The sequence below is a fragment of the Mercenaria mercenaria genome, chromosome 13 (genome assembly GCF_021730395.1).
Source record: "Mercenaria mercenaria strain notata chromosome 13, MADL_Memer_1, whole genome shotgun sequence".
Lineage (NCBI taxonomy): Eukaryota > Metazoa > Mollusca > Bivalvia > Venerida > Veneridae > Mercenaria > Mercenaria mercenaria.
In genome coordinates, this window is record NC_069373.1 from 77,963,986 (window position 1) to 77,990,663 (window position 26,678).

At 34.1% G+C, this 26,678-nt stretch overlaps 1 protein-coding gene across 2 annotated transcripts; it reads left to right on the forward strand.

Annotated features, from left to right (window-relative positions):
- The first annotated feature begins 445 nt into the window (after positions 1-445).
- Positions 446-26,187, forward strand: LOC123530607 (mannan-binding lectin serine protease 1-like). 2 transcript variants are annotated; one of them, XR_008366881.1, is made up of 21 exons: positions 446-634; positions 5,207-5,294; positions 5,720-5,818; positions 5,993-6,162; positions 6,610-6,713; positions 8,257-8,359; positions 8,759-8,959; positions 9,480-9,692; positions 11,009-11,161; positions 11,341-11,392; positions 11,627-11,753; positions 12,563-12,687; positions 13,151-13,226; positions 13,794-13,905; positions 14,329-14,471; positions 15,728-15,872; positions 17,335-17,444; positions 19,038-19,182; positions 20,236-20,547; positions 21,606-21,704; positions 23,766-23,879. XR_008366881.1 is itself a non-coding variant. In XM_045311389.2 (21 exons), the coding sequence occupies exons 1-21, from the start codon at positions 514-516 to the stop codon at positions 23,982-23,984; spliced, it is 2,892 nt and encodes a 963-aa protein (XP_045167324.2). In that variant the 5' UTR covers positions 447-513; the 3' UTR covers positions 23,985-26,187. The 2 variants fall into 2 exon arrangements, 1 of the variants encoding a protein (XP_045167324.2); XM_045311389.2 differs by having other exon boundaries at positions 447-634; positions 20,236-20,522; positions 23,766-26,187.
- The last annotated feature ends 491 nt before the right edge of the window (positions 26,188-26,678 follow it).

Below are 26,678 nucleotides of genomic sequence, written 5' to 3' on the forward strand. Positions count from 1 at the left end.
TTTTTAAGCTATACTTGTTATGAGCAAAATGTGTACATCCCCGTCTTATTTCTGTATAGAAAATAAATATGACCGCTATCGATTACTGGCCGGAGGGGTATTCTCCGGTAAGTTCGTGTTCGTTTCATTTTGAGTTTTAAAGCGATAATTGTAGCAAAATCACCGTACTCCACTTTGCACGAATTCATCGTAAACGATTAGTCAGCAGAAATTTACATTTAAATATAAAGAGATGTTTTTTCTTTCGTATGAAGAGTCATTATACAGTGATTTCCTGTTTTAAATTAAAGAGGCTTTCTACAACATTAGCCGTCATTTGAAACACTCAGCAAAGTTACAACAGAAACAAAAAAAAAAAAACATATCCTGTTTTCCAAGTGTTCAAGTGCGGTGATATATAGACTTCCGTTAGAAGAAACTATGTGTGATTTTTTCCTGCAGTTTGGTTTTATTATCCGTTTGCTAACATCGTCCGTTTTGATATCTTAACTTGATGCGTATTTGAAAACAGGGATGCTTGGACTTTATTATCTGTATCTGTGTTTCACGGTTTTAGTGGAGCACAGCTTCGCTCATGTTATTCTTCCATATGTGATAGAAACAGCGGCACAGAATTTACGTTCAAAGAGAGAAGGTATGTTTCCATATTTAGTTTGAACTAGGATGCAGTTTTTACAAAAAACAAACTTACTAGTATTTTCTGAATCCGTCTAAAGTTTATATGCCCACTGCTAGGTTAAGCTGAGGTACAAACTGAAGCTGGATTCCAGCCTCGAAATCTTATTCAGCTGTAGACATATTATCACCATAAGCATTTAGCCATGTTGTTGTGCCTTTTTTGGCCATTATGTGAATCTGCATGTTTTGTTGAACCATGCGTAATACTTAACCTTCATAAAACCCGACATCAAATTGTTATTCTGGGCTAGCTTCGTGAAACAAACCTATGATTTTATTTTAATTTAGAACTTTAAAGTAAGACAAGCGAAAATTTGCAAACTTTCCAGAGCGATACACATGGAGACATGTACTTTCTGATCTCTCTGTCGTGGGGGCTTTGTCTCACTCAGTCCCTCTGGTCAGATCGCTCTGTGTCTGTACTAGTAGAGGATGAATTATGCGCCCTGTGTGGCTGCATTTGAACTATGTAAAGCGCCTTTGAACGTGAAATTGGTCATGAAAAGGGCGCTATATAAATCTGGTATAATAATACTTATCTTGTTTCTCAATGTAAATGATTATGGTATTGCGTTATCTGTTTTAGTAATAATAGATATATCTTGTATGTTGTTGTTGTTTTCAGAAGGCCACATTTAAAACGTATATACTTTTATCGTTCTAAAAATAATATAGGATATATTATTATTATCATAATCATTGTTTTTGTTGTTATTATTCTTGTTTATAATCAATGTAACTTGTTTTGAAATTTAGAACAGCTTTAGAATAGTATGCCGTTGACAGATTATGGCATCATTTAAATTCCTTCAATTAACGAAGAAAATGAATAACGGCGTAATCATATTTTAGTTTAACACCAATATATAGGCCTCTGTTTTCGTATAAAAAGTAAAATCTTTTTATGACTTAAAAATTGGGCAATAATAATTATATCACGTATGTGATTCGATATTTTTGAAATTTTGATACGAGATGTTGTTTTGTACAACATGTTGTAAAAAGAATATTAAGTTTCTAAAAGTATTATAATATCTTTTAAAAGGATTGACAAACTTCAGTATTGCAAAGTTAGCTGTTTTGATCAGTATAAAACTATGCCTTTCCCATGTAGAGGGGGAGACATATTGATTTAGTGCTGCCCGTCTGTCTGTCCGTCTGTATGTCTGTATGTCACAATGTCACAAAGTTTATCCAGGCAACTCATCCGACACCACAAAACGTTACAAGAATGAACATTGCCAAGTCTTGTTGCGCATATCATTTGGTTCATCAAATTTTATGATGTTTTAGCCACCTGTCGTATAATATTGAGCAGATTTCCAACAAAATTTACAAGAGTGATAAGTGACAAATGTCTTTGGGCATTATGTCAGCACAATCGGTTCGAAGATTTTCAGCAGAGTTATGGCCCTTGATTAATTAATTTTATGATGTTTGGCCACAACATTTTATCTTTTTGGATGGATTTCCACCAAATCTTACAGGAGTGATCAGTGCTAAGCCTCATTGGGCATATTGTGGGCATGTTCCGGTTCAGTTATTTATAGCAGAGTTTTAGCCCTTGATTTGTTGACATTGTACGGGCAACTGTCCTGATATCACCAAGAGGTATTACATCAAACTTTGCAGAAGTGACAATTGTCAGCTTTAGTTTTGCATGTCATAGGCTAGTCCAGTTGGTGATCACTTTCATTTCATTTTAGTCTGATATTACGGGCCGTCAGGGGAGGTAACTAGAGTCATGGATTAGGATTAGTCATGGGAATGCTCGAATTTGATGGTATTCAGTAAAGCTGTGTCCCTTCCTTCCTTGCCTTTTATGATGTTTCTTCCACTACTATTATATAATAGGGCCTATCATATAATATAGGCGCATTTCCACCAAAACTTATAGGAGTGCCAAGTTTTATTTTGCATATTATCGGCATTTTCAAATTAAATGATGAGTTATGGCCTCATATTTGACACATTTGATATTTTGGCAATATTTTTGATATTTTATCTTTTATACGATTAGGAACACTTCGACCAAATCTTATCAAAAATTATCAAATCCAGGGGTCGTGGGTCTGTTTTCTTCCCGGAAGCGGACTTGGGAGTGGATACAACAAGCTTGAGGCTTTCATCAAGATCAGGCTAAAACAAATTAGTATAAACTAAGTTTAATTAATAATATAAATCAGTATGTTTTGTTTAGGCTATATACCAATAAAAGAAATTGTTCTTTGTTCAATACAAAATTCTGCTACTTCAAAACAATTTTATTACAGTTTCTAGATTTTCACTCCATCTTAGACCTATTACCTGAAGAAGCTTTCGTGTGTACGGGCCTCCGTAAGGGTTTTAATTTACTCAACATACAAAACTTTTTCACCTTTATAGAAATACAGTACGGCAACAAATCGAGGTTTTAAATGAGGTCGTAGAAATTTAGCAGTGTGCCGTAACCATGGAAACGGCTTCTGAAGCTGGTAATCGCGGAAACTAAAAATCTTTCTTTTGTCATATTTCAAAAAGTAATGGTATAAGAAACTTGATTTTTTTTTCGTATTTTTTTAAGTTATGAATACATATTGTTTGCAGTGATTGTATTCTAAATATCTTACTAAATTTCTTCATTGTCGTCAGCACGTGCAATTTTAGTAATTAGCACGTGCATTCAGTTTTGAACAAACAAGGTGCATTTTTTAATAGAAAATGTTTTTTTTGGACATAATTACATCTATGGCTGAATTTTGGCTTGAAAATATTGTATAATACGCATGCAATTATAATTCTAAAAATTTTGATACGTCAGTTACACACCATTTCATATATTAATGAAGCGGATTATATGCCATATACGTTATTACTTCGCTTCCTTTTTCAATACACATAGACAATAAAGTTAAGGAATAACTCGTTGAATCTCGGCTTGGAATATTTAACATATAATATTGAAAAAATGTTTATTAAATTAATTGTTGAAAAACTTGTGAATGAATTATGTTGTTTTTTATTTTGTGACATTGTTAACTGTCAGTATTGTATAGATACGCTTAACATATTATACATATTATAATGCATGTATAAAATTGTTCCCTTTTCCGTTGATATTTTTACTATTACTGTTACGAAATCAAATATTTTAGATTTGATACTTCTATCACTTTAATAATTAATCATATTACCGGACTTCTCTCCATAATTTAGCGGAACCATAATGGGAGTAAACTAGGCATAGTGTAAAGACTTCCAGTGTGTGTAAAGCGGTTCTACCAAAGTGATGCTAATGTTCATGTGGAAAGAATTTACGAAAAAGTTTGCGAAAAAATAATAATGCTTTGCGTATTTCTTATTTTTGGGGTGGGTCACTTATTGTTACTCTGTTGAAATCTCGTATTATGCAATAAACTTTCCGGAGATATCATCACCATTGGTATGTTATCAAGTACACTTCATATTTTGTATATAGCCCGGATGGAAAAAATCAAAGGAAAATACAATGTTTATGAAAGAGCATGTCTGTCTTTCATGCATCAAACCCGTATACATTGTATATGTAGACATGGAAATTCACAGTGAAAGAGATCTAGATCTTTTCTCAATACAATAAGCAATACAGCTAAGCCAAAGCTTATATTTCTACGACCGAACTTAAAAGTCAGTTCTTATTTCACTTAATTGTTTTATCATAGTAAAAAAGTTTTGTATGATGGGTAAATTAAATGTGGCAGATATTTTGAAAGATTCCTCGTATATATGTTCCACAAGATATCCATACATTTGCTCTAAGAAATTGGAAACAAAAAGGGTTGTTGAATAGTATACAGTGAAATGCAAGTCAACTGAAGTCAGGAACCCTCATTTTGCCGCATTTCAGAAAGCGATCCGCAGAATAAACACCCTACTTTCGTAAACGACTCGAAAGCGTGCGAATATAAGCATGAAAAATGTCATATTTTATGTAAAATTCATTCCAAGGTGAAATAATGCCCATTTGGCGCCCGATTTACGCGTAAATGCGCGAAAAATGGAAAAAATAGGATCTATTTATTAGGGACTTCTTTCGACTATACCACGGAAGCACATTTTCACCGAATTACTGCATTATAACCTTTATTTTACTTCAAAGAGTTATGGCCCTTGATTTGTCATATTTCAAAGTTTTGTTCTACTTTCAGTATAGACTGAACTCACCAGACTTCACGAGTGATTATTGTGAAAAGTAATTGTGCATATTATCGTCATGTTCTGATTAAATTATTTTCACTGGCTGGAGTTATGACATTTAATTTTTCAAAGTTTGATCTATTCTATTTTTCCGATAACACAGGTTGGACTTCCACCAAACTTCATATTAGTTACCTATCAGTAGTTGTATGTATACTTGGAATGTTATGGTTCAGTGATTTTTCCCGGATGGTTAGCCTTTAAATTTGTCGTATTTTAAAGTTTCTGCGTGATAAGTGGTGGGAGGCATACGTTTGTCGTAAAATATCTTTAGTGGTTATTTGTTTGTACATGAATTACATATATTTTAAAGCTTCCTGTGGTGGAGATGTAGATGTCAGAGGCGGGTCTGAAGAAATAAAGCTTGTGACGGAAATATTCAACGGCACAGAATTCTACAAGTAAAGTTTCAGACGCTATCCTTAATTGCAATTCTGAGTGTTTTTTATTTTCCATAATCAGATTACAATGATATTCTATTAACCGATATCAGGCTGACAAGATTATTATTTCCTGACCAAGCAAATATGAAACTTATAACATGTAATTATAGAGCAACTTTTGAATTTAAATTCAGACTCAAGTTCATATCTCTTCCACACCGATGTGGGCCTGAGCACTGCTCGCGGCGTTGAAGGTGTCACCCACATGGCTTACGGAAGGTCGGTGGTTCTCTCCTGGTGCCCGCTCGTGGTGAAATGATGTCCATAAGGACACCTGGGGTCTTACTCCACCATGAAAAGCTTGGAAGCCGCCATATGACCTGTAATTGTGTCGGTGTGACGTTAAACAAAAAAAAAAGACATTTCCAAATGATTATTTTCAGAAATAATGAAGACTGCACATGGACGGTCAAGACCTTGCCAGACCATATTATGATCCTTCGGTCCGACTACTTCAGTCTAGAACAGAGCGACAATTGCATGTAAGTTGAATAATACTGCTACTGTTACCATTGAAACTGAGTTCCATATTCAGTAACTTATTCAAATCAGGAGTATTAAACCGGAAATATAAATTTATATGAAAGTTGGACATTTCTCGGGCCGAAAGATGTAGTTTCTTTTTTATCGGGTATGAATTTGTATATATTTTACAGATGGGACTATGTAGAGATTACGGAAGGTGGCGCTGCTGGAACTCCGAGTCGTTTCTGCGGTTGGGATCCTATGAAATATATAACTGTAAGCAACGAAATAACGTTACGTTTCAAGTCAGACGTGTCCTACGAGGACGATGGTTTCAAATTTGTTGTGGAATCTAAACAACGTAACTATGTTTTTTTGTTATTGTTTTTTTTAATTCGCTTAAACAAAACGTTGTTATCTTTTCTAAAATTCCCTCCTAAAAGTTTCAAGGTTTCAATTTTTACGCACTGGCCTGTCTGGAGTTATGTATATATAACACAATGGTTGATCACATTTTAGGATAATGTCCGATTCAAGACCCCAGTTTTTGTCACAAAACCTATAGTTTCTCCATTATTTAATAAATTTGGACGTGTGGAATTGATTCATAACAAGCTGACTCTCTACATATCATAACCGTCAATTAAAAATTCCTCCAGAATGCTGATAAAAAATCTGGCGTGGCAAAAAGTTTTATATTTTCATATTTTATATAAACTATTGAAAGCATTCGTAGATAAACAAAACTGTACCTTAGCTTTAAGCAATGTAAAACGCACATGAATTACTTCTTTTTAACCTTATATAGGAGATGTGGATGTGTCAAAGTGTGACAGTAGTATCATTGGTGGAGACGATTCTAGAATAATGAATAATGTTGAAGTGGGGAAGGGATGCTTATACAGAATACAGGTGATACTACTGTCTATGGCACGCCATTTGTCCAATAATTACGTGAAACCAGGTTAATGATCGAAGAACTATTGATAAACCAGGTTTTTCGAAAGTAAAACCAGGTTTTTTTTTCGAATACTTACGTATATTTTCGAGCCAAAACGTAGGATAACGCCGTTAACCATAGTTCACGCTCGTAGGTTCACGCTTGTAAGCTTAGGATAACGACCGAAATTTATTTTTCAATTGAGGAACCTACTTTATTGAACGTAAACATGGGTTCAAGAGCGTAAACTATGGCTTACGCCCGTTATCCTATTTTTCGCTTGAAAATACAGGTTAGTATTCAATAATCCTAGTTTTTCGTGAACTTAGTATAATGACCAGAATTCATAGTCAATCGAGGAACCTAGTTTATCGAACTTAAACTTGGGTTCACGGGCGTAAACTATGGCTTACGCCGGTTATATCTTATGTTTACGCTCGCAAATATAGGTTAATATTCGAAAAAGCTGATTTTAGTTCGAAAAAACTAGTTTATCGATCGTTAATCCTAGTTTTTCGATCGTGAGCCTGGGTTCATGTAATTATTGGACATTTACACATGTAACGTATCAGCATATCAACTGGCATGTTCATTTAGTAGGCGTTTCATTAAATTAGAAATGAATTTTCATTTCTTTCAAGTTTCATTAATGACAACCAAACTGTAATCTGGCCAAACAAACTATAATCTGGTCAAACATGGACAGATCATTTATGTAAGGAATTGTGTGTAATATTCACATACTGAATGGTTTGTCGGCCAGTAGTCAAAGCTATTTCCGCAGAAAAAAATGTGTTTTCAAACTTTTATTGCGTGACATCAGTAATTAATTTTCAAAGTTTTTTTTATTTTTTTTTTATTTCTTAGTATAAAAACTTTGCGGTGAATATAGACCGGTAGTACAGCATTTCTTATGGACTGGCGGTTTTATAAGAAGTTATGTATTAATATTAATTACGTGCTTACATTAAATCAGCTGTCCCTGTGGATTCTACGATTTTTCCCGAGACAATCAGACTCAAGTCATAAAAAAATGAAAGCAGTTTTATTTAACAATGATCATGTAATGAATTTTGTCACTAAAATGTTTTTCACAATTGCCCGGTAATAATGCCGTGATCTGTCCTATTGGACCATTGTGACTTAGCTTGCCATAGCATGCATTTCCACTACCGTCCATGAACAGGCTCAATCAAACCGAGCCTGCAACATTTTCGTTTTTGTCGTGTTGAGCGACCTGTGAAGTTTCCACTTTTCTCTATTTTAGGAGCGATTTAAGTTGTGTGTGTGTAGTTTGTGGAGGGGGGGGGGGGGGGGGGGGGGGGGGGGCGGAAACAAATGTTGGCTCCTAAGAGTCGCAGATGGCGGCCCGACCTCATGACCCAAAAGTCTTCCATCTCATTTGAGTGTGCTCTGAATGTAATACCGTGTTGCTATAATTACCATTGTTAAGTCATCACAGATTATTTTGCGTTATGATTTGAAAAGTGATTAAAATTTACTTTTATGTTACAGGCTCCTGGTGACAAGGTAATAGAACTAAATCTCAAAATGTTGGACTTTGGATCGGCTGCCTGCGATGATGAAAGTATTGTTGTGTACAAAGGACTCAGTACGCGTATGTATATTATGAACTAGTTTATTACTATCAGGAAGTCTTGATTGCCTCTTAAGGTTGTCTTGAATGAGAAATGGTCATTGAATTACTCAACTTTGTGGAAATGGCAATTTCTGCTGTCTAACTTTAGTAGCTCAAATTGAATGTTCATTAGACTGGGTCACAATATTTGATCACGATAATTTTGGGATGATTTATTGAACAAGTTTGTTAACTAGCTGAAAAAGTCTGTATACTTTTGAGTTATGGCCTTTGAATTACTTGTAACAGTGAAAATTGATATGGTCATCTCAAAAACTTATGAAGTTCTTATCCAGTATTCACTAAACTTAGTCAGAATGTTTATGGAGCATGTGAATTACTCGAGGTTTCAACAAAGTATGTATTTTCTTCTACTAGAAGGAGAACCCCTGGGGAAGATCTGCAGCGGTACTAAGCACGGGATACAGCCGTACCACGTGAACATGTTGTTTATCGAGTACAGAAACCTCTTACAACAGGAAGGAGAACGCTTCACGATCGAATATTCGTTTGTTGAGGACGTTTTCACCCCTGCGCCAGTCCCACCGACCACTCCTTCCCCGGTTGGAGGCAATAACGGTAGAATACATTTTGAAATTCTTATGGTAGATAAAGACATTTCATGATTAAAAATATGCTGATACTCACGCAAAATAGAATATAGTGTTTATCCTATCAGTAGAATCAAAGACAAATCTGAAAGTATCATCAAGGACCCATAAATCTCGAAACAGCCAAATGAGATCCCGTGTATCAACTTTAAAAGTCGTTGAATGTTTTTGTTACAGTGATACGCAAGTCGATTCTGTTGTTTACTCTTTCTTTTTTCTTTTTTTTCACGTGACTGACAACCTCCTTCTATAAATAGACTTTTTGTGATATTTATTTTCTGCCTCCCCATTAAACCTACGAGAGGAAATAAACAGCAGCAATTGCCTATGGATGACACTCGATATAAGACAATGTAGATTTTATTTCTAAAAATAAGTGTTGTAACTGATGGACAGTTTGGCCATTTGACCTCAACTTAACGTGTTTGAATATGCACTAAATCATGCCTTATTGAGTCAGTTATGTATCCACTTTTGTATCCAAACAGACTGCAGCGGCATGTACAAAGGCATCAAAACTGACAGCGGCGATTTGATTTACGCAGCACCAGAATATGAAAACAATAAAGAATGCATTATTGTTGTGCGGAATACTCAGCTGCCGCTTCACGTGGTCCAAATAGAATTTCTATACTTTGATACTGAAGATTCAGACAACTGCATGTTTGACTCATTAAAGATCATGTCTGGAGAAAGAGCAGGTAATGCTATCATTTGTCTGGCATTCATGCATGCACATAAACAGGTGCAATACTGACATTTTGGCGGTGAAAAGTGAGCACCACAAATTTTTCTGTTGTCATGATAGTGTCGCTCTAGCCTCTTTCTAATATTATAGAGTCGAGCATTGTTATATTTCGGTCAAACCCGTATTATCAAACTCAGGAAGTGTAACGTTAAATTTTCTGTTCCTGATAGCATGTTGGTCAAACTCATATTACTCAGGAAGTGTAACGTTAAATTTTCTGTTCCTGATAAAACTCATATTACTCAGGAAGTGTAACGTTAAATTTTCTGTGCCTGATAACATGTCGGTCAAACTCATATTACTCAGGAAGTTTAACTTCAATTTTTCTGTGCCCGACATAAAGCATTTTATAATAAAACAAAAAATGAAAGGAACACATTTGCATTCACTGTTTTGTTTTTGAATGACTGATATAGGAGCAACATAACCAGTATCAATGGTTATTGAGCCGCCAAGAGTAATCAAATTTGTCCTGACACCTTTCCCTAGAGGTATAGTCTTTATTTATCATAAATTTATTCCACATAGTCACAAGTACTCCTGCCACTATTGCGACTTGCGTTGCACAGAACCAGCCCTTATTTCAAGGTCAAGAAATTGAAGGTTTATAAGTTGTGGCATCATATTGTAGTGTTATCTCCCATGATAGTTAACTGTCAATGTAGATTGGCCAAAACCGTCTTTCAATGTTGCACTTCTTCTTTTAGCCATAATCCGTATTTCATTTTGACACAGTAAGGGTATAGACCTGTAATATCATCGGCAATTTCCGTACAATTTCGTATTCTCCGTATGCAATTTCGGCATTCTCCGTATGCAATTTCGGCATTCTCTGGTCTGTTGCACATATGAAATACATTAGCAGCCGAATGCCGAAATCATATATGGAAATTACATGATCGCACTTCGGTTGCTTTATGTCATTACGGGTCCATTACCTGAAGCTTAGACTATTTATCCTAACCTTAAGTTGTAGCCCCATGACTCTGCTCTAACTTTGCTTCTAGTTAGCAAACTGTGCATGCAGTATAACACTACCGGGCTATGCGTTACATAATGTCAAAGTCAGTATGGTATTTATTTATTTAGTTTATTTACATTGTTGTTTTAGACAGTATGAAAAGTTGCAATATCTTTGTTTCAATAAATAGAAACATTCACTGTCTTGACGCTATCTTTGAGCCATACGCTTGCTGCAGGCGCACAGATAGATAGGGAAGCTTTGACGGGATCTTTCAAGTATATATTTTACTCCTTTTCATTTAACAGATTCAGATGCTCTTGGTGGTCCGTATTGTGGAGTAAGTCTACATGGTCGAACCTTTCTAACCAGTGGCAATTCTCTTCGTCTCGAATTTAAAACTGACGAGTCAATTGCCCTAAGAGGATTCAAGGCAAGGATTTCATTCGTGCCTTATAAAGGTAAGACGCGGTAAAGTTTTGTTAGAAGATCGGTACCAGCACAATTGACCGTAGAGTAAAATATTGTTACTTTTCTTTACTGATGACCTGACTATCTGCGTGCATTTAATCTTCTCTTGTATTGCATTTCACGCATTGTAAAATAATTACATATTGCCTATTTTGTATCCTGTTGACAGACTGTACATGTGAAGAAAATCAGATATGCATTCGCCAGGATCACGAGAAAAAGTAAGTACATTTTGTTGGTATATACATTTAAAATGTCAATGGTTGCCTTTTAATATAGAACCGAAACTTTTATTTTTGTGATAAACTTATTTTACTTTAAATATAAAACTAATCATAAAAATTAGTCACGCTTATATTCCCTAACATTGTCAGGGTGTGTTATTTTTTTTTATACCAAATTCACAAATTGTATGATATTTGATGTAAAAACGAAATGTTTCAATTTGTATGTAGATGTATTCGTGGACAACAGTGTAGAGTAAACACGTGTCAGAATGGAGGCACGTGCAAAAAAACTGGCTCCACACAGAAGTGTTACTGCCCTGCAGGGTTTCAAGGAAACGACTGTTCACAAAGTGATGTATGAATAAAGTTCTTTTGTTTCTTCCTACATATTGAATATCATTGTTTGAGAGAAACACAATGTATTATTCACTTGCTTTGGTCCTGATAAAGGTAAATAGAAATGGAATTTATTGCAGAGTTTCCAAATTCTTTGAAGAAATACATCTCGAAAAATTTTGATCTTCGTCGTTGGAATAATGAACGGTCTAGAGATATCTTCAAGAACGTATCCCGCGTAAATATTCCTGTAAATTGCACGAGGTCCTCGTAACAATATGACGTGAGTAAAAGAGCTCAACTGCAATACCAAAACCAACCTTATAGTCACCAGACGCATGGTTATCCATGCCTTTCTTCTGCGATCTCGAATTTTGGTTTAGTTTTACCAGAGACCATAACTCTACTATCCGCCTGCATTGTTCATTCTTTGTTTTTATCTATTCACAAAAATGTCCTTTACACACGATTTTTGATGGAACACTTAAACATAAACATGCATAAGATTTTAACTGTAATTTGTCAGATCGTGGGTACGTTACATTTACATTTCGTCGTTTTACTTGTAAACAGACATCTCTTTTTCATTGCTTTTGCCTTTCCTGTAGACAGAGGCTATTCAATGCGTTCTTTACCAACTAAAATATGTTCACAACCAGTTTGTTTCCAATAACGCGAAGTGCTTGATACCGTCTGAAAATAGTTTAACTTTCTATAGAACGAAAAACAATTTACGGTATCTAATAGGCCACTTCCAAGTAGGTAGCACAGTGACAGCGACCAGTAATGTCCTTAAATGAGATCCAATATTAACCGTATTTCTTTAAGGGAGAGTTGTCTTCTGATATGTGGTTCACTACGGCGCCAGGAGACCGTGCATTAAAGAGAGGCGACAGTTATACTGAGCAATGTGCTGTCAAAGTTCGGGACGAAGAGCGCGTGGAATACGAATGGTAATGAACATATACTGATCATAATAGCTAATTCGCAGTTCTAATCTTTGCAATAATTTTACTGATCATTCTCACCCCACTAATGTGGAAATCTGAGAAAGCCACCAAGTTGGTTTAAGCAAGGTTGGTAGTACGTGCCTAAAATATTGTTCGAGGTAGCACATGGCTTCTTTCTAGAGAATGATATTATTTAGACATTATAATAAAGGTTTATCTATTTTAATTAGTTCACAAATGATTGTTTTGACGATTTCAAGTCGACTGGTAAGTCATAATTGTATTAAATACTTGTGTAGGCCTATAGTTGTGTAAGGTCGGACCGTCAGGTCATTCTAACTGGTAATGATATTATTCATATTACATATTTGTATTCTATAAAATAAAGGCATTTAAAACAATTTAAGCCGTTTATATAATGGACACGAGTTCAGTTACAATTTTGAAGGTGTATATTTCTTTTCAGGACTTTTAATGGAGCAGAGATAGAGGCGTACAATAGAAGGACTGGCTTTGGATCTCACCCAGGTGGTGTATTGCAGGTAATAAGAGTAAACATAATATTATTCTCTTTTCCTATACAAAAACAGGTCTTTACAGTATACATGTACTTCCCCGATTTTTCCGGTACATTTATTAAAGGACAACCGATTTATATTTTGATCAAAAACCATGCAGTTGTTATTAAACCTGTTAAACATGTAAGCGTTTAGGCATTCTCCTCTATGAAGTCAATTTAAGAGAGCAAATTCTTAATTTATAACCATACCACAAATAAATGCACTACTTCAACAAAAATTCTAAACTCTATATATTAATACATGCAATACTTGTGATGCCAGATGTCCATTTCAACCAAATTTAATTTGAAATTGTTATGGTTACTTGTAACTTTAACTCCTATAATGCTGCCTTTCCGACTAGTGTAGATAATGATCAGCCTGTACATCCGTGCAGACTGATCATGACCTACACTGTTCGCCATTCAGTCAGTATCTTTTTGGAAAAACATCCTTTTTAACACTTATTGGTATTTTTCAAATTGAAAGATGGACAAGTTCATTATAGAAATATAACAGGGTACTGGGTAAATTTCTATCTTACTACAGATTGACAAGTTTACTGACGAGCTGGAGGGACAATATTCATGTTTCGCAAAAACATCATCGGGTACTGCGGAACATACGTTTGAATACAGAATCGTAGAAGATTGCGATGTTAGTAAGTATCTGAATACTAGGCTCGCGTCTTTAATAAACCCACGTGACCTTAAAGTTTCATTCGTGAAGTCACATTCTTTACTGTTGGGCGACATTTGATCCAATTCAAATGTCACAGGGAACCGTGATATTTCGTCGAAATAAAGTGATTTTTTTGTTTTAATTTCCATTAAATGCTTAATTATATTTTGACCAATCAAAGTTATCAAAGTTATTAATTGCAGTGTATCGAATAACAGACCTTGCATAATAGAAAATGCTTAGAAGTGTATTTTATCCATATGTTTCTTTTTCTTTTTATTTATTTATTTAATTGTGTGTAGCAGCAGTCCACGAAAAATTTGACTTTGAAATTATACAAAGCAATAAATAAAAGGGCTCATAATGAGAGCTAGAAAATTATAATGAGCACTTGTGCCTGCAGGAATATACCCCGGCCCACAGACTGAGAGCAAGAGGATTAACGAGAATGCTTTACTCAGCTGTCATGTGGATTCGCGTGCCAAAGCAGTCCGTTGGAAGAAAGATGGTGTTTACATTAATTTCGAAAATAACACAAAATTCAAGGTACATATTTTTTGGCAATTTGTAAATGGAACTTTAAAAATTGTCTACCGCAGAAAAATCTCATGGGATTATTTGATCGAGATTTTTCAAAGAACATTTTAACACGACCAGCAAATAACCTGCATACATGTAGAGCAAAATCTATCTCTCCAAGTGTAATTTATTGTGGAATAACCCGAGTTTTTCGTTCTTATGCGAAACAATATATCACTCAGGCCTACGGCCTTCGTGATATATTCTTACGCATAACAACTCTAAACTCGGGTTATTCTACGGTAAACCACGTTTGGGAACTTATTATTTCTTAATTAAACTTTAGTTAAGACAGAGAACTATTGCTTTTGAAAACTAATTTAGACTAAGTTAGAATTAGGAGTAATAGTACAAGTTATATTTTATGAAATAAATGTGTTTTAAACGTTCACACTTAAAAGAAAAAATCGAAGCATGAAACTTATGAACTATTTTGAAAAAAAATATTACATACAGTGTAAGATTATAGGAAAATCTAATTAAATATTTTGAGACACTACAGAACTAACTGGAGTATCAGATATCTAATATAGGGTAATGATTCGAAGAAGATTGAAACATAAAACTACAGACTGAAAAGTGTCTACATAAAGATTGTTGAAATATATTAATCAATTTAAATGGTCTGTGTTATAATTCTGACAGCCAAAATGATGTCATTTTCACGCAAATATTGAATCAGTAAACTGTTACGACCGACATGCATGACTAATGACTGTAGAGACTTGGCTGCCAGCTTATTGATAACGGACACCTGTTCTTTGATATAACTGATTGTTATAATATATACAAAATACCCTTATTTCATATATCATAAAATATATCTTAGTAAATATTTCTTCTAGATGAATAGCTAGATCTGATGCCCTTATACTTCATTCCACAAGAGTGCCACCATACAGATAAAATGCCAGTATTATCAAATATACAACATTTTATTTAGACTTTTACCTTTATACAGAAATTGAATGAAACTGTACTAAAAAGCACTGACTAACCTTATCAATAGTGCAAACAAATTTCTACCAGTAACTAAAGAAAATTCATGTTTCATAGTTTGATTACTTGGCATTTTTTCTGCATAAGGTAAATTATTGGTTACTGTCACAGTTTTGAATTAATATCATTTAATTGAGTGTCGGCTTCAACTAATAATAATCTAGTTAGTTGGCAAGCATGCTTTCTTAGCAACACTTATCAACAACTACACAATCGGTTTTCAGAAACTGGTAAACAACTATCTCCAAATTTCTGACGTTAGACCATCAGACTCGGGAATCTACCGGTGTGAAGCAGAAGATAATAACGGTTGCTACAGTTATAAAGAAGGAACATTAACCGTGGTTGATGTTAAACCTCTAAATAAATGTAATATTTTAAAATGTTTCACATATCAGATGATAAATTTTATTGCTAATCTAAAGGCGTTTTAAGCACATACAAGCTATACAAGCTAGAGGGAATGTGTTTCACCTGAAATGGATATATTTTTACTCTTTTTTTTTTTTCTTTCAAAATACATCAAAGAAAGACACCCTTTAAGAACTAGTCAGTTACCATGAATAATTGAGCAAAACAATCTTTAAATACAAATGGCTGTGTGCAAAATAAATACCTAACACTAAAAATGGTTTTAATCATTGATTTCTTTGTATAAATGTTCGGATTATATATGTCTTCTTTTAATTATTTAAAGTCCGGCAAGTGTCTTGAAAACAAAATATGAGATATTTGAGCATGGCCGTTTGCTGAAATGTTGACTTTTTATTACTCGCTAGTAAAATAGTTCTATGGATAAAAGAGATCTGAAATTGTGTAATGGAAAATAAGAAAACTACTTTATTGAAAAAAATGGTGCAAATCATATATAATCCCAGAGCAGTATTTCACGTTTTTGAGAGTTAAACCTCCCACTGGTGTTTTGGTCACTCACTGCACCAATGCCGTGTTCTACAGTGTTTCTGTTTATGCATTTTTAAATGTCAACAATATACACGTGCATACATACTCTGTCGAAGAATGTTGTTATGGAAAGGCTGCATTTTCCTGTTTGATCTTAATTACCTGCGGCCTTCAGAATATTGGAATGCAACAAGTAGTGTAGCACATGGGGAATGGGTTATATCACGTGATTTTTTACCGATATGTGATTAGTTTATCGCATTTATGGAACGCCGTTTTCGCAATATAGCTGGCGAGCTATATGATATATAGAGAAATGCTTGTGATCTGAATTACTCATTCATTATTTCATATAATTTATTCAAACTTTCAGCAACGATCAATATTGATGCTTAGTTGTGCATAAGAGATTTTTAAATGCTCTTTAATTTCCTGGATTATGGTTCTGTGTTGTTTTACTCTATATGTCAACGACGTCCAGGTGAAAGCATGAATCACATTTGTGACAGCTCTAGTAAAGTGTTTCAATAGTCAAGGAATCTGACCAGTTGAGATAAAAGCTATGTTATACATAAAAGGGAAATATAGTTATTTTGCTCAAAACAATGGCTTTCAGAATTAAGAAATACCAAAGAGCTATAAAAATAAATTTAGATTAGATTAAAAATAGATTATCTCCTGTTGCGATTCTGTGTATTTCATACTTATTCGGAAATGTATATTTCATAGATCTACTTGTAAAACACGTAGAATGGAGTAATATTTCCTACATTAAAGCGTAATGGTACGATAAAAAAGCTTTTCACTCATAAATTACTTTTTAGACTGTGGTCACACAAACATCAATAACAATTTCAGGTCTGTTTAACTTCTGGCCGCAGGAAATCTTTCGACTTGTTCTTGTTTGTATTTTTGCTTTCCTGATCAGATTGCGGAATATCTTTGCACGATGAATATACGATCAACTCGAGAATATCCAAGGGCAGTGAGGCAAAACCTAATGAACATCCGTGGCATGTGACTTTGAGATCTAGTGGTGTAAGTACAACAGTTTTTCGGCGAATGCCGTATTAAGAACGAATTCGTGACCATGCCACGCGATTTCAGTTTGCAAATCAGACTACTCGATAACGCATTATAGATAATTTATCAAAATGAACGATTTATGCAACACTCAGCCTGATTGGACGAGAGTGTCTATTTGTTTCACTCTGCTGATTGTGCTCCGCTGTTTGAAATGTAGACAAAGCATTTATGCTAAATGACGCTGTTCACAGTTTTAAAGCTAAGTTTCGCTCAGTATATTTAGCAAGAATATTGATGTATCAAAAAAATGATAAGTAAGTTAAATAAATATGATTAAAACCTGTTCAAATACCAACATATATCAATTTACAGAAAGAGCTGAATACGGTCTGCGTATCACATGAATAAGGGTGTGATTAGAGTCTTCTATGTAGAGAGGTGCCTTCCAGACCGCTGCTGTAATTATTTGTCGTAGAATAAATGAAACAAAATTGCACGTCTAGGAAACGTTTGTGAACATTTTAAAGAGAACCATTTAAATTGTTGTTAAGTGTGGTGTTTGGTTTTGCTATTTGCCAAATATTAGATAGATGATAGAATGACACGATTTGTAAACCTCATATACTTCTTGTCTTACTACAATTAGCCGACAATCTTTTTTAAAGCTTGTTCTTGTTTTTCACTCTCCTGATTGTGCAACGCTAAGTGAAATGTCAGACAAGGAGTGTTTAATGACGCTGTTTACAGTTTTAAAGCTACGCTTCGCTCAGTATATTTAGCAAGAATATTGATATTTCTAAAATGATAAGTAAGTTTAATAAATATAATAGAAACCTGTTCAAATACCAATATGTATCAATTTAGAGGGAGAGCTGAACACGGTCTGCGTATCACATGAATGAGGGTGTGATTAGTCGATCGATTAATGTCTTCTAGGTAGAGAAGTGACTTCAAGACCACTGCTGTAATTATACGACATAGAAAAAAAACAATATTGCACCGTTACGAGACCTTTGTGAAAAATTAAAAAAGACACATTTAAATTGTTTAAGAGTTGTGTTTAGTTTTGCCATTTTCAAAATGTTAGATAGATGATAGAATAACACAAATGATATGAAAACCTCATAAACTTCTTGTCTTAATACAATTCGCCGACCATCTTTTTTAAAGATATTTCTTGTTTGACATTCATATGTCATTCATGAGGATTGGTTTGATTTTACAGACTGTGTTTTTTTCCTAGCATTTGTTTATTTTTCATTTTTCGATATGAAGTGGCCATTTTAATAATATTGGATCGTCGTAAGTAGGCGGTTAAAATGCTAATTAGGACACACTTTTACTTTCGGTGTAAAATCGATATTATTAGTAACTGGGAGGAATAAAATCAGACATGCATTAATCTCAATATATTTTGAACTACAGGACAATGTGGATTTGAACATTTTAAATGCCATATCTCTAAACATCCATTTCTTTTTGATAAAATAAGCTATAGTGTTATAAATCATAATAAATTCATGCAACCTTTATTTAACTTGATCTAAAGTTTACAGACTTTTTTCGTTCTATATTGTTCTGTTGAATATGTAATGTATTTTCAAGGGATCGTCTAGACACATTGCGTTCTGTGGCGGAACTCTTATATCCAAGAGATACATTCTGACTGCAGCACATTGTGTTACACAGTTCGAAGAAAATGAACAAATTGGCGTCCCTTTTACATCTGAAAATGTTGTGATATTGCTTGGTAATTACTATTTTCTTTATATTTCTGAAATCTTTACTTACTCACATTTCATTTATTTTTGATGAATTTAAAACGCATCTTTTGCAGTAGATATTAAGTCCAGTTTAACTTACGGTTTGTTCATATTATAACATTTAATTTATCAGTTAACCCTTAGCCTGCTGGCGGCAAGTGATTCTGCCTTTGCGACTAGTGCAGACCAAGATCAGCCTGCACATCCGTGCAGTCTGATCATGGTCTGCACTATTCGCTATTCAGTCAGTAATTTTTCAGTGAACACCCCTTTGAATAATAAGTGGTATGGCCCAAATTGAATGATGGACCGGTCCATTTTAGATATTTAGCAGGGTAAGGGTTAAATTCTCTAGAAATCTTACAGAGCTGAGAAACAAATTACAGTTAAACCTCTGCATATGGACAGAGAAAAGGTGGTCTTTATTTGCCGGTGGTCTGTCTTATTCGCGTGTAAAATACACCGTACAACTTAAAATAGGAAACAAAAACAACGATCCTTAGAACCAGATGGTCCATGTATGGAGGTGGTCTTTATCACAGGTTTGATTGTACAAAGCAGAAGAGTCTTCTACGGTTTATTAGTCAACTTTGTATTATGTTGCATAAATGATAAAGCCAATCAAAATCAATAAATAAGAACATACAAAGTAATCTGAAATTACGGTTATCATTATTAATAAAATATTAATGCTTCCTCATATATATACCTTTTACTACGTTCTTTTAGTGTTTTGTAGCTAGAAAGTAAAACTTAATCTGAAACGACAGATATAACAACAAAGTTGAAAATATTCTGAAATTTCAACTTTTTCAAGTTATTATATCAATAATGAGACAAAATAGAAACACTGAACACATATGATCGTATGCATATGTCTAGTAAGCTCACATGCATGTAACAGTTAATTGAAAACTAGAATATACAGGAGTTTAAGTAGTTTCAGCCATTTCATAACAAGACAAGAGTATGGCACACCTGTTGTAGTAAATATTTTCATATGCCACAGTTAATTTCCTTAACCTTGTTTTAACTTTCAGGTACAACAAATTGTCTTTTGACTGGTGATGAGACTACTAGAACATTTAAAAGTTTCATTGTTCATCCAAACTATGGCAACCAAGCAAAGAATGATAACGACATAGCACTGATAGAACTTGACAGTCCAGTTTATTACACGGATTCTATACGCCCAATATGTCTGGAAAAAGCGGACTACAATGACCGGGTGTTCTTCGAAAAAAGAACATCAAAATTGCCTGTACCAAGCAAGGCCACTGGATGTGGCATGACAAAAGAATCTGGCGGATTCGTCGAAAAGTTGCAGGTTCTACATTTCATTATGTTTTCCTGTAAGGGTTTTATTAAATCATTTGCTGGAGAAAATTGCTGACGATGAACTTGATATTATTGAATTAAAAGATGACAATTAAGTTCCACAATTAAGTTTGTTTTGAATGATTAAACACTGTCTTCCATATTGTGCTGAAATTCAAACGTCTAAATATATCATGAGAAAAAAACCTTGAAAATAACGTTTTAACTAAAATGATACCGTACATACATTGTAATATCTGTTGCATATACTAAAAGAGCTATTATTCCTAAGCATACATAATGCAGTGCGTGCTTTCGACTCTTTCTAATAAAGAGTTCATCAAAATGTTCGAACCGTCTTTTTACATTTCTGCAATCAAATAGCTGTCTCTATCCTGTCTAGAAATAACCAAATACTTAAGATGGACATTATTTGGAAGCGGAGAAAGCAGCTGTGCAAAATGATAGCAAAATAATCCTCAGCCCTCTGAGAGCCGGAATAAACGAAACTGTCTTTTTTTGCATAAACGAAATATTTTTATAAATGAAACATTACGTTAGTAAAGAGCGAAAATGTAATGGATTTTATGATACGTACTGACTACATTTTTGACCCGATGGAGAGGGGCTAGGTCTGCGATCTGGAAAGAGTAGAAAATATTAAAGCAGCGTTTAAGTTCTTGTATGAGGAAAGTGGTGTGTGTGTGTGGGGGGGGGGGAGGCTATTGTACTTTCCCGAGTTTAAGGTTTGATGAAAATGGTATAGCTTTTAACAAATTAAAATTGTATAATTACCTAATTTCATATTTCCTTTATTTTTTTAAAAATGCAATTTCTTGGTCTTAAACCTTTAAAACGTGCACGTGAATCCAGGTCAGCCTCGCGCATGATTGTCAGTTTAGAAGTTAAACTAAAATTGTGACCAAATTGTGTCATAATTTCCGATACGCAAATCGTTTAGGGCCATTTTCTTAGATTGTAGAATAATAAATGTATGCTGGAATTATAAATTATATTCGTCGAAACCAATAATACACAATACATGTGTTTTGTAAATAGAAAAATCTTAAACTGAAAGTGAATTTTGTTGCAGGTAGTTCATATTCCGTATGTATACAGAGAAGAATGTGAAGAGTCACTTGGCGACCATAAAGACAACTTTAACGACCGGATGTTTTGTGCCGGAAGTAAAGTAAGTATCTGTTAAAAGGAGTATTGTCAATGTATGTTTTGAATAAAGAGAAAAGTATAAATGTATCAGGTACACACATATCACTGTCAGTTTTGTTCAAGTTTTATGCATGTATACCTATTTAATGTTTAGCATGGACCAGGTGTACATTGAGTGTCAACGATAGACTTGTTGGCGCTAAATCACGTGATAGAGATACTGAGTTTGTAACTTGCCGGCAAAATTATATTCCTTAAAAATTCCATATAAGCCAATAAGTTACAGCATAAGTGGCGCGACCCATCATTTAAATACAAAAGGGTAAGTGATGAAAAAGTATAAGAATTATTTCTTAAATTGCCGACATGGCGGAAAGTGCAAATATCTGTTTCAGGCTAATTGACAGTTTAAAGAAAATGTACTAGATTACTCTAGTACAATTCATTTTTGAACGGATTAAATTTAGTACCAGTTATATTCATTCATACACGAAAAGTATAGTGTGTAAGGAAAGTGAGCATAAACTACGCGATTGATATCTTTTGATAAATAATTGCAATTGAATAGAACATATAATACATTTGTAATAATATATTAATGAACTAAAGCACGACAATAACTTCTTGAATGTCAGCTGTTTTTTTTTTTTTTTTTTTTTTTTTTTTTTTTTTTTTTCTCTGAATGATACATTATTTGCATAATTAATATAAAGGTAGTGGTAACGTAATGACTCTTGCCAAGATTCGTCCTCATTATCCTTATATGAGCCGCGCCATGCGAAAACCAACGTAGTGGCTTTGCGACCAGCATGGATCCAGACCAGCCTGCGCATCCGCGCAGTCTGGTCAGGATCCATGCTGTTCGCTAACGGTTTCTCTAATTACAATAGGCTTTGAAAGTGAACAGCATGAATCCTGGTCTGGATCCATGCTGGTTGCAAACCCACTATGTTGGTTTTCTTATGGCGCGGCTCATATATCCTTACAATATTTCGGCATATTCCGGTCTGTAAGGAAAGCCTCGTGCTCATCAAGGTACATTTATCGATAAGATGCGTAAACACACGAGAGTTGCCGAATGTCATTAAATAACTAAATATAACTACAAAACGATCTGTCTAATACTTTTTCTCATACTCCTGTGTCGTTTAAATCAGGATCACGTTGAAATCATGTATTTCCATTATCGATGTTGATGTCTACCGTTTGATCTCGAACGTTACCAGTTGTAATCATGAGGAGGTCTCCACTTTTTAGGTCATATCATAGATTATAGATCTATTCAAATATGCTTTTCTCTGTTAAAACACTCTACGCTTAAATGACGTCACGTTAACGTGCGGTGACATCAATATTTTGGTTGCGACCGAGAAAGAGCGCTACCATATTTTTTCTTCTGTTTTAGATTAAGGGCATATTAGAATCGAAGTAATTTATATCAAAACCGTATTTTAACACTATTTATGCACTCCGGCGGTGTTACGTCGTACAAGTAATTTCTCTCGGGCTGCGCCTTCGTGAAATTTTTACGCACGGCGTATAACCACTCATCGTGCATAAATGTTAAATCACTCTTTTGCTATAAACTATTTCTTAATTGGAGTTTATTTCGTACAGTTTTACTTCTATAAGAGGTATATTTCTAGGTGTCACAGTAACTTGATAAGAAATTTCTTGGCAATAAAAGCAGGTTCTGTCTACTTGGTATGATATATGTCTCACATCTATGTACTTACCTTGGATCAGGTGTGCATCAATCACGTGCAAAAAGGGTTACATCATGTTTCCATAAATCATATTAAAGTTTCACTTTTTTGATATGAGGTACCACTTAAACAAACGCTTTTGCAAAAATATAATATCCCTTTCAAAATGGTCCTTGCTTAACAGACAGAGGGATATGCGAAAAAATAGACAAAATATTAAGATGTACATGTTTCTGGTGCCAAATCAGACATCTTTGATTTGTGCGCGTGCTTTTAATAAAATGCTGATCTTTGAATTTTACGACAATTTGATGATGAATTTTTTAATGCTTGGACATTTTGAATGTCTAATATCTGATAATTTTCTTCGTTTTTAGATTGCAAAGGGTGGGGACACGTGTAGCGGGGACAGTGGAGGTGGCTTAGTTATGAGTACAGAGACCAGATGGGTTCAGACAGGAATCGTGTCCTGGGGTTTGGGCTGCGATGTGGACATGCACTATGGTATCTATACAGACGTAGGCAGGTTCTACGACTGGATTGAAGGTGTTACACACTTTAGCGAAGAGGAGATGTCCAACTTTTTAACCCTTTAAATGAAGAGATGACTCCGGCAGACACTATAATCACATTTCAACGATTATTGTTACTGGTGCTATAGAAGCAATTATATATAAAAACACATTAAATGACTACTTTCAAAAACATAAATGACCACAACTGTTAATGCTCGGTTTGACAATACATTTCAGTAAAGTTGGGTGTTTTAGAAGAGATAATAACTGAAAACATTTGACCTATGTTCAAAACAGTAACACTTGATATAGAATTAGATAGAATGTATTCTTCATTTAAGGAGGTAGGTGACCTTGTTACTAGGGCAAATTCAAATAAGTTGAACCGCAGCAATTTTTTGTATTTCGTGTAATATGATGTTTTAACTGCTACAATCTCAATTTTGTTTATCTCTGTCCCTTCAAGTTCAATTTTTATCCATGTTTGAAGATCATGACCGCCCAAAGATATTTATATTGAAAGAAGAAGGAAAATACGGATATTTAACACTTTTCAGTGTATTTTAGTTTCATTGATATCCGTAGAAGTCTGCATAATTGATAATTTTACTAGTATGCGCGTAAACTTTCTAATATAAGCTAAAAATGTATATGTCGCGGGGCTCGTGTTTCCATGGTAACGCATTTTCTCTCATTTTTAAACAACTATGTATAAAAACAGGGTTTTCGACGGCTTCAGTGCCATTCTGTGAATGACCAACATGGAATATTTGGGAAATATTATTAGTAAAATACCAAGCACTTTACATGGTACCCTACATTTCTTAAAATTTAAAGTATCCATGGCAACAGAGATGTTTAAAATAGCTAATGTCTCGCTTTTTGTCGTAATTTCTTATAAAAAGTATTGAATAAAAGTATCTTTCTTGTTAATGTAGCTTATAATCATATTATTTCAGACGTAAGTTACATTTTCCTGTTATTTGCATTTATTTAAACAAATTTCACAGCTTCATATATATAGCAGTACCATTTGTCTGGCATTTTTCATTGAAAAATCGTTCAGCATGCTGCTAATTAATACTCTCATGGATATTGTTGAAATGAAAATAAAAAGCCGAAAATGTGTTCCTTAAATAGACCAATGTCAAAGCTTTTGAATTTTACATTTAGATATATAGGTCACGGGCTTCGTTTCCATGGCAACATCAATTCAATTCAAGAAACCACAATTTTCTTCTGAAATTTCAACAATTTTAGATCTTAGTTTTAGTATATAAGTAACAAATTATCAATGAAAATGAAAAATAGGTATTACAAATGAAACTGCTAGTTTTTTTTTTATTTGAAAATGGCCGTAACAAGTAACCTTTCACCCGACTATATTCCAAATAGCATTGGTTACCATCAAACATTTTAATATAACTACATAAAAGAAGCAAAATATTAATTATTATTCAGAGCAAAAGCCTCATAAAAAATATTTCAGCAAATAATGGCTTTTTGAAAATAGTTCAAATAAAGAAAATGCACAGAATTACGTACTTTCAAAATAAAAGCTATTGCTTTTGCGCGGTAACTGACACGTAACGTCATTACGTCAATGACGTCATTTTAAGGGAAACATTGTTTTGAAGCGTTTCTGTGGCAATTTATTTGTTATTTCTGCATTATTAAACCATAAAGCATCAGATCGGAGACAGGTTCATGATTTGTTTTGAGAAGAACGGATATACAAACACATTTTAGTTTGTCGTAAACTTCATCGTAAATCGTCTCGTTAGCTTCCGGTTGGACATGTGCACTTACAAATATTAAGGTAACCTACCTCCTTAAGTGTGAGTTTTGAACATTGCAAAGTTTTAACAAGTTTTAAACTGTTGATTCTGACCTGCTCATTTTCAGTGAAAACTAAAACCTATTTGTTAAACGAGTTTTAACCAGTATTTATATGACATTCATTAAGTTTGTAAAATATGCAGATTCTATGTACCGAGTTAGAATCACAGTGCCGATTGGATATTAATCAACAAAAATAATAGCTTAGGATATATTGTTATTGTTATCGGCGTATGAGGTGTCAAGAGATTCCTATGTATCATCTTACCACGATAAACTGTATCCTCAGATTCCATGTTTCCTAAATTTGTTACTTGCCATATGCTTTTATGAAAAATTATCTTTATCTTTACACATTTTTGACTATCAAAACCTAGATCATTACTATATCTATATGATAACTGAACTCGTATTATAACAGCAATAAGAAAAGATATCCAAGCTTTATAGTATCTGTTCTTTATTTGAATGCATCCATTTCTTCAACCGATATATACAATACTGTACAATTTTACATCAATATATATACAATACATTACATTTGTTACATAGCATTTTTAAAGATAGAATATTGTTATCAATTAATCTATTTTCCTAGGAATTGCAACTTGTATTAAACAACTTGCTTATTTATTTACCATGTTTACTTTGCAAGTGAATAATTGACAAGGTTTTTCAAAGTTGAAAACCTTGTTATTAAATTGGCGATGTCGTTGGAAATCGCTGGATGGATTGATGAATTGTTGGATGGATGGGCGGCGTCAAGATTTGGTTTCCGTTCAATAATTTAAGTACTTTAGTTTGGGGCGGGATATTCATATGAAACTTGGTCTGTAGATAGCTTATAGAAAGAAAAAAATAGGATGTGGTTGAAATTTGGATCAGTAGATTCCATGTCAAAGTCAGTGTCATTATAACTAGAAAAATTAAACAGTT

What these genes read in the sequence shown, in the direction of transcription:
- LOC123530607 (XM_045311389.2), top strand. Translation starts at nt 514, where the DNA reads ATGCTTGGACTTTATTATCTGTATCTGTGTTTCACGGTTTTAGTGGAG. An exon ending in CGCCAGGATCACGAGAAAAA is followed by an intron (nt 11,393 to 11,626) that starts GTAAGTACATTT and finishes ATTTGTATGTAG; the next exon opens with ATGTATTCGTGGACAACAGT. An exon ending in TGACTTTGAGATCTAGTGGT is followed by an intron (nt 17,445 to 19,037) that starts GTAAGTACAACA and finishes TGTATTTTCAAG; the next exon opens with GGATCGTCTAGACACATTGC.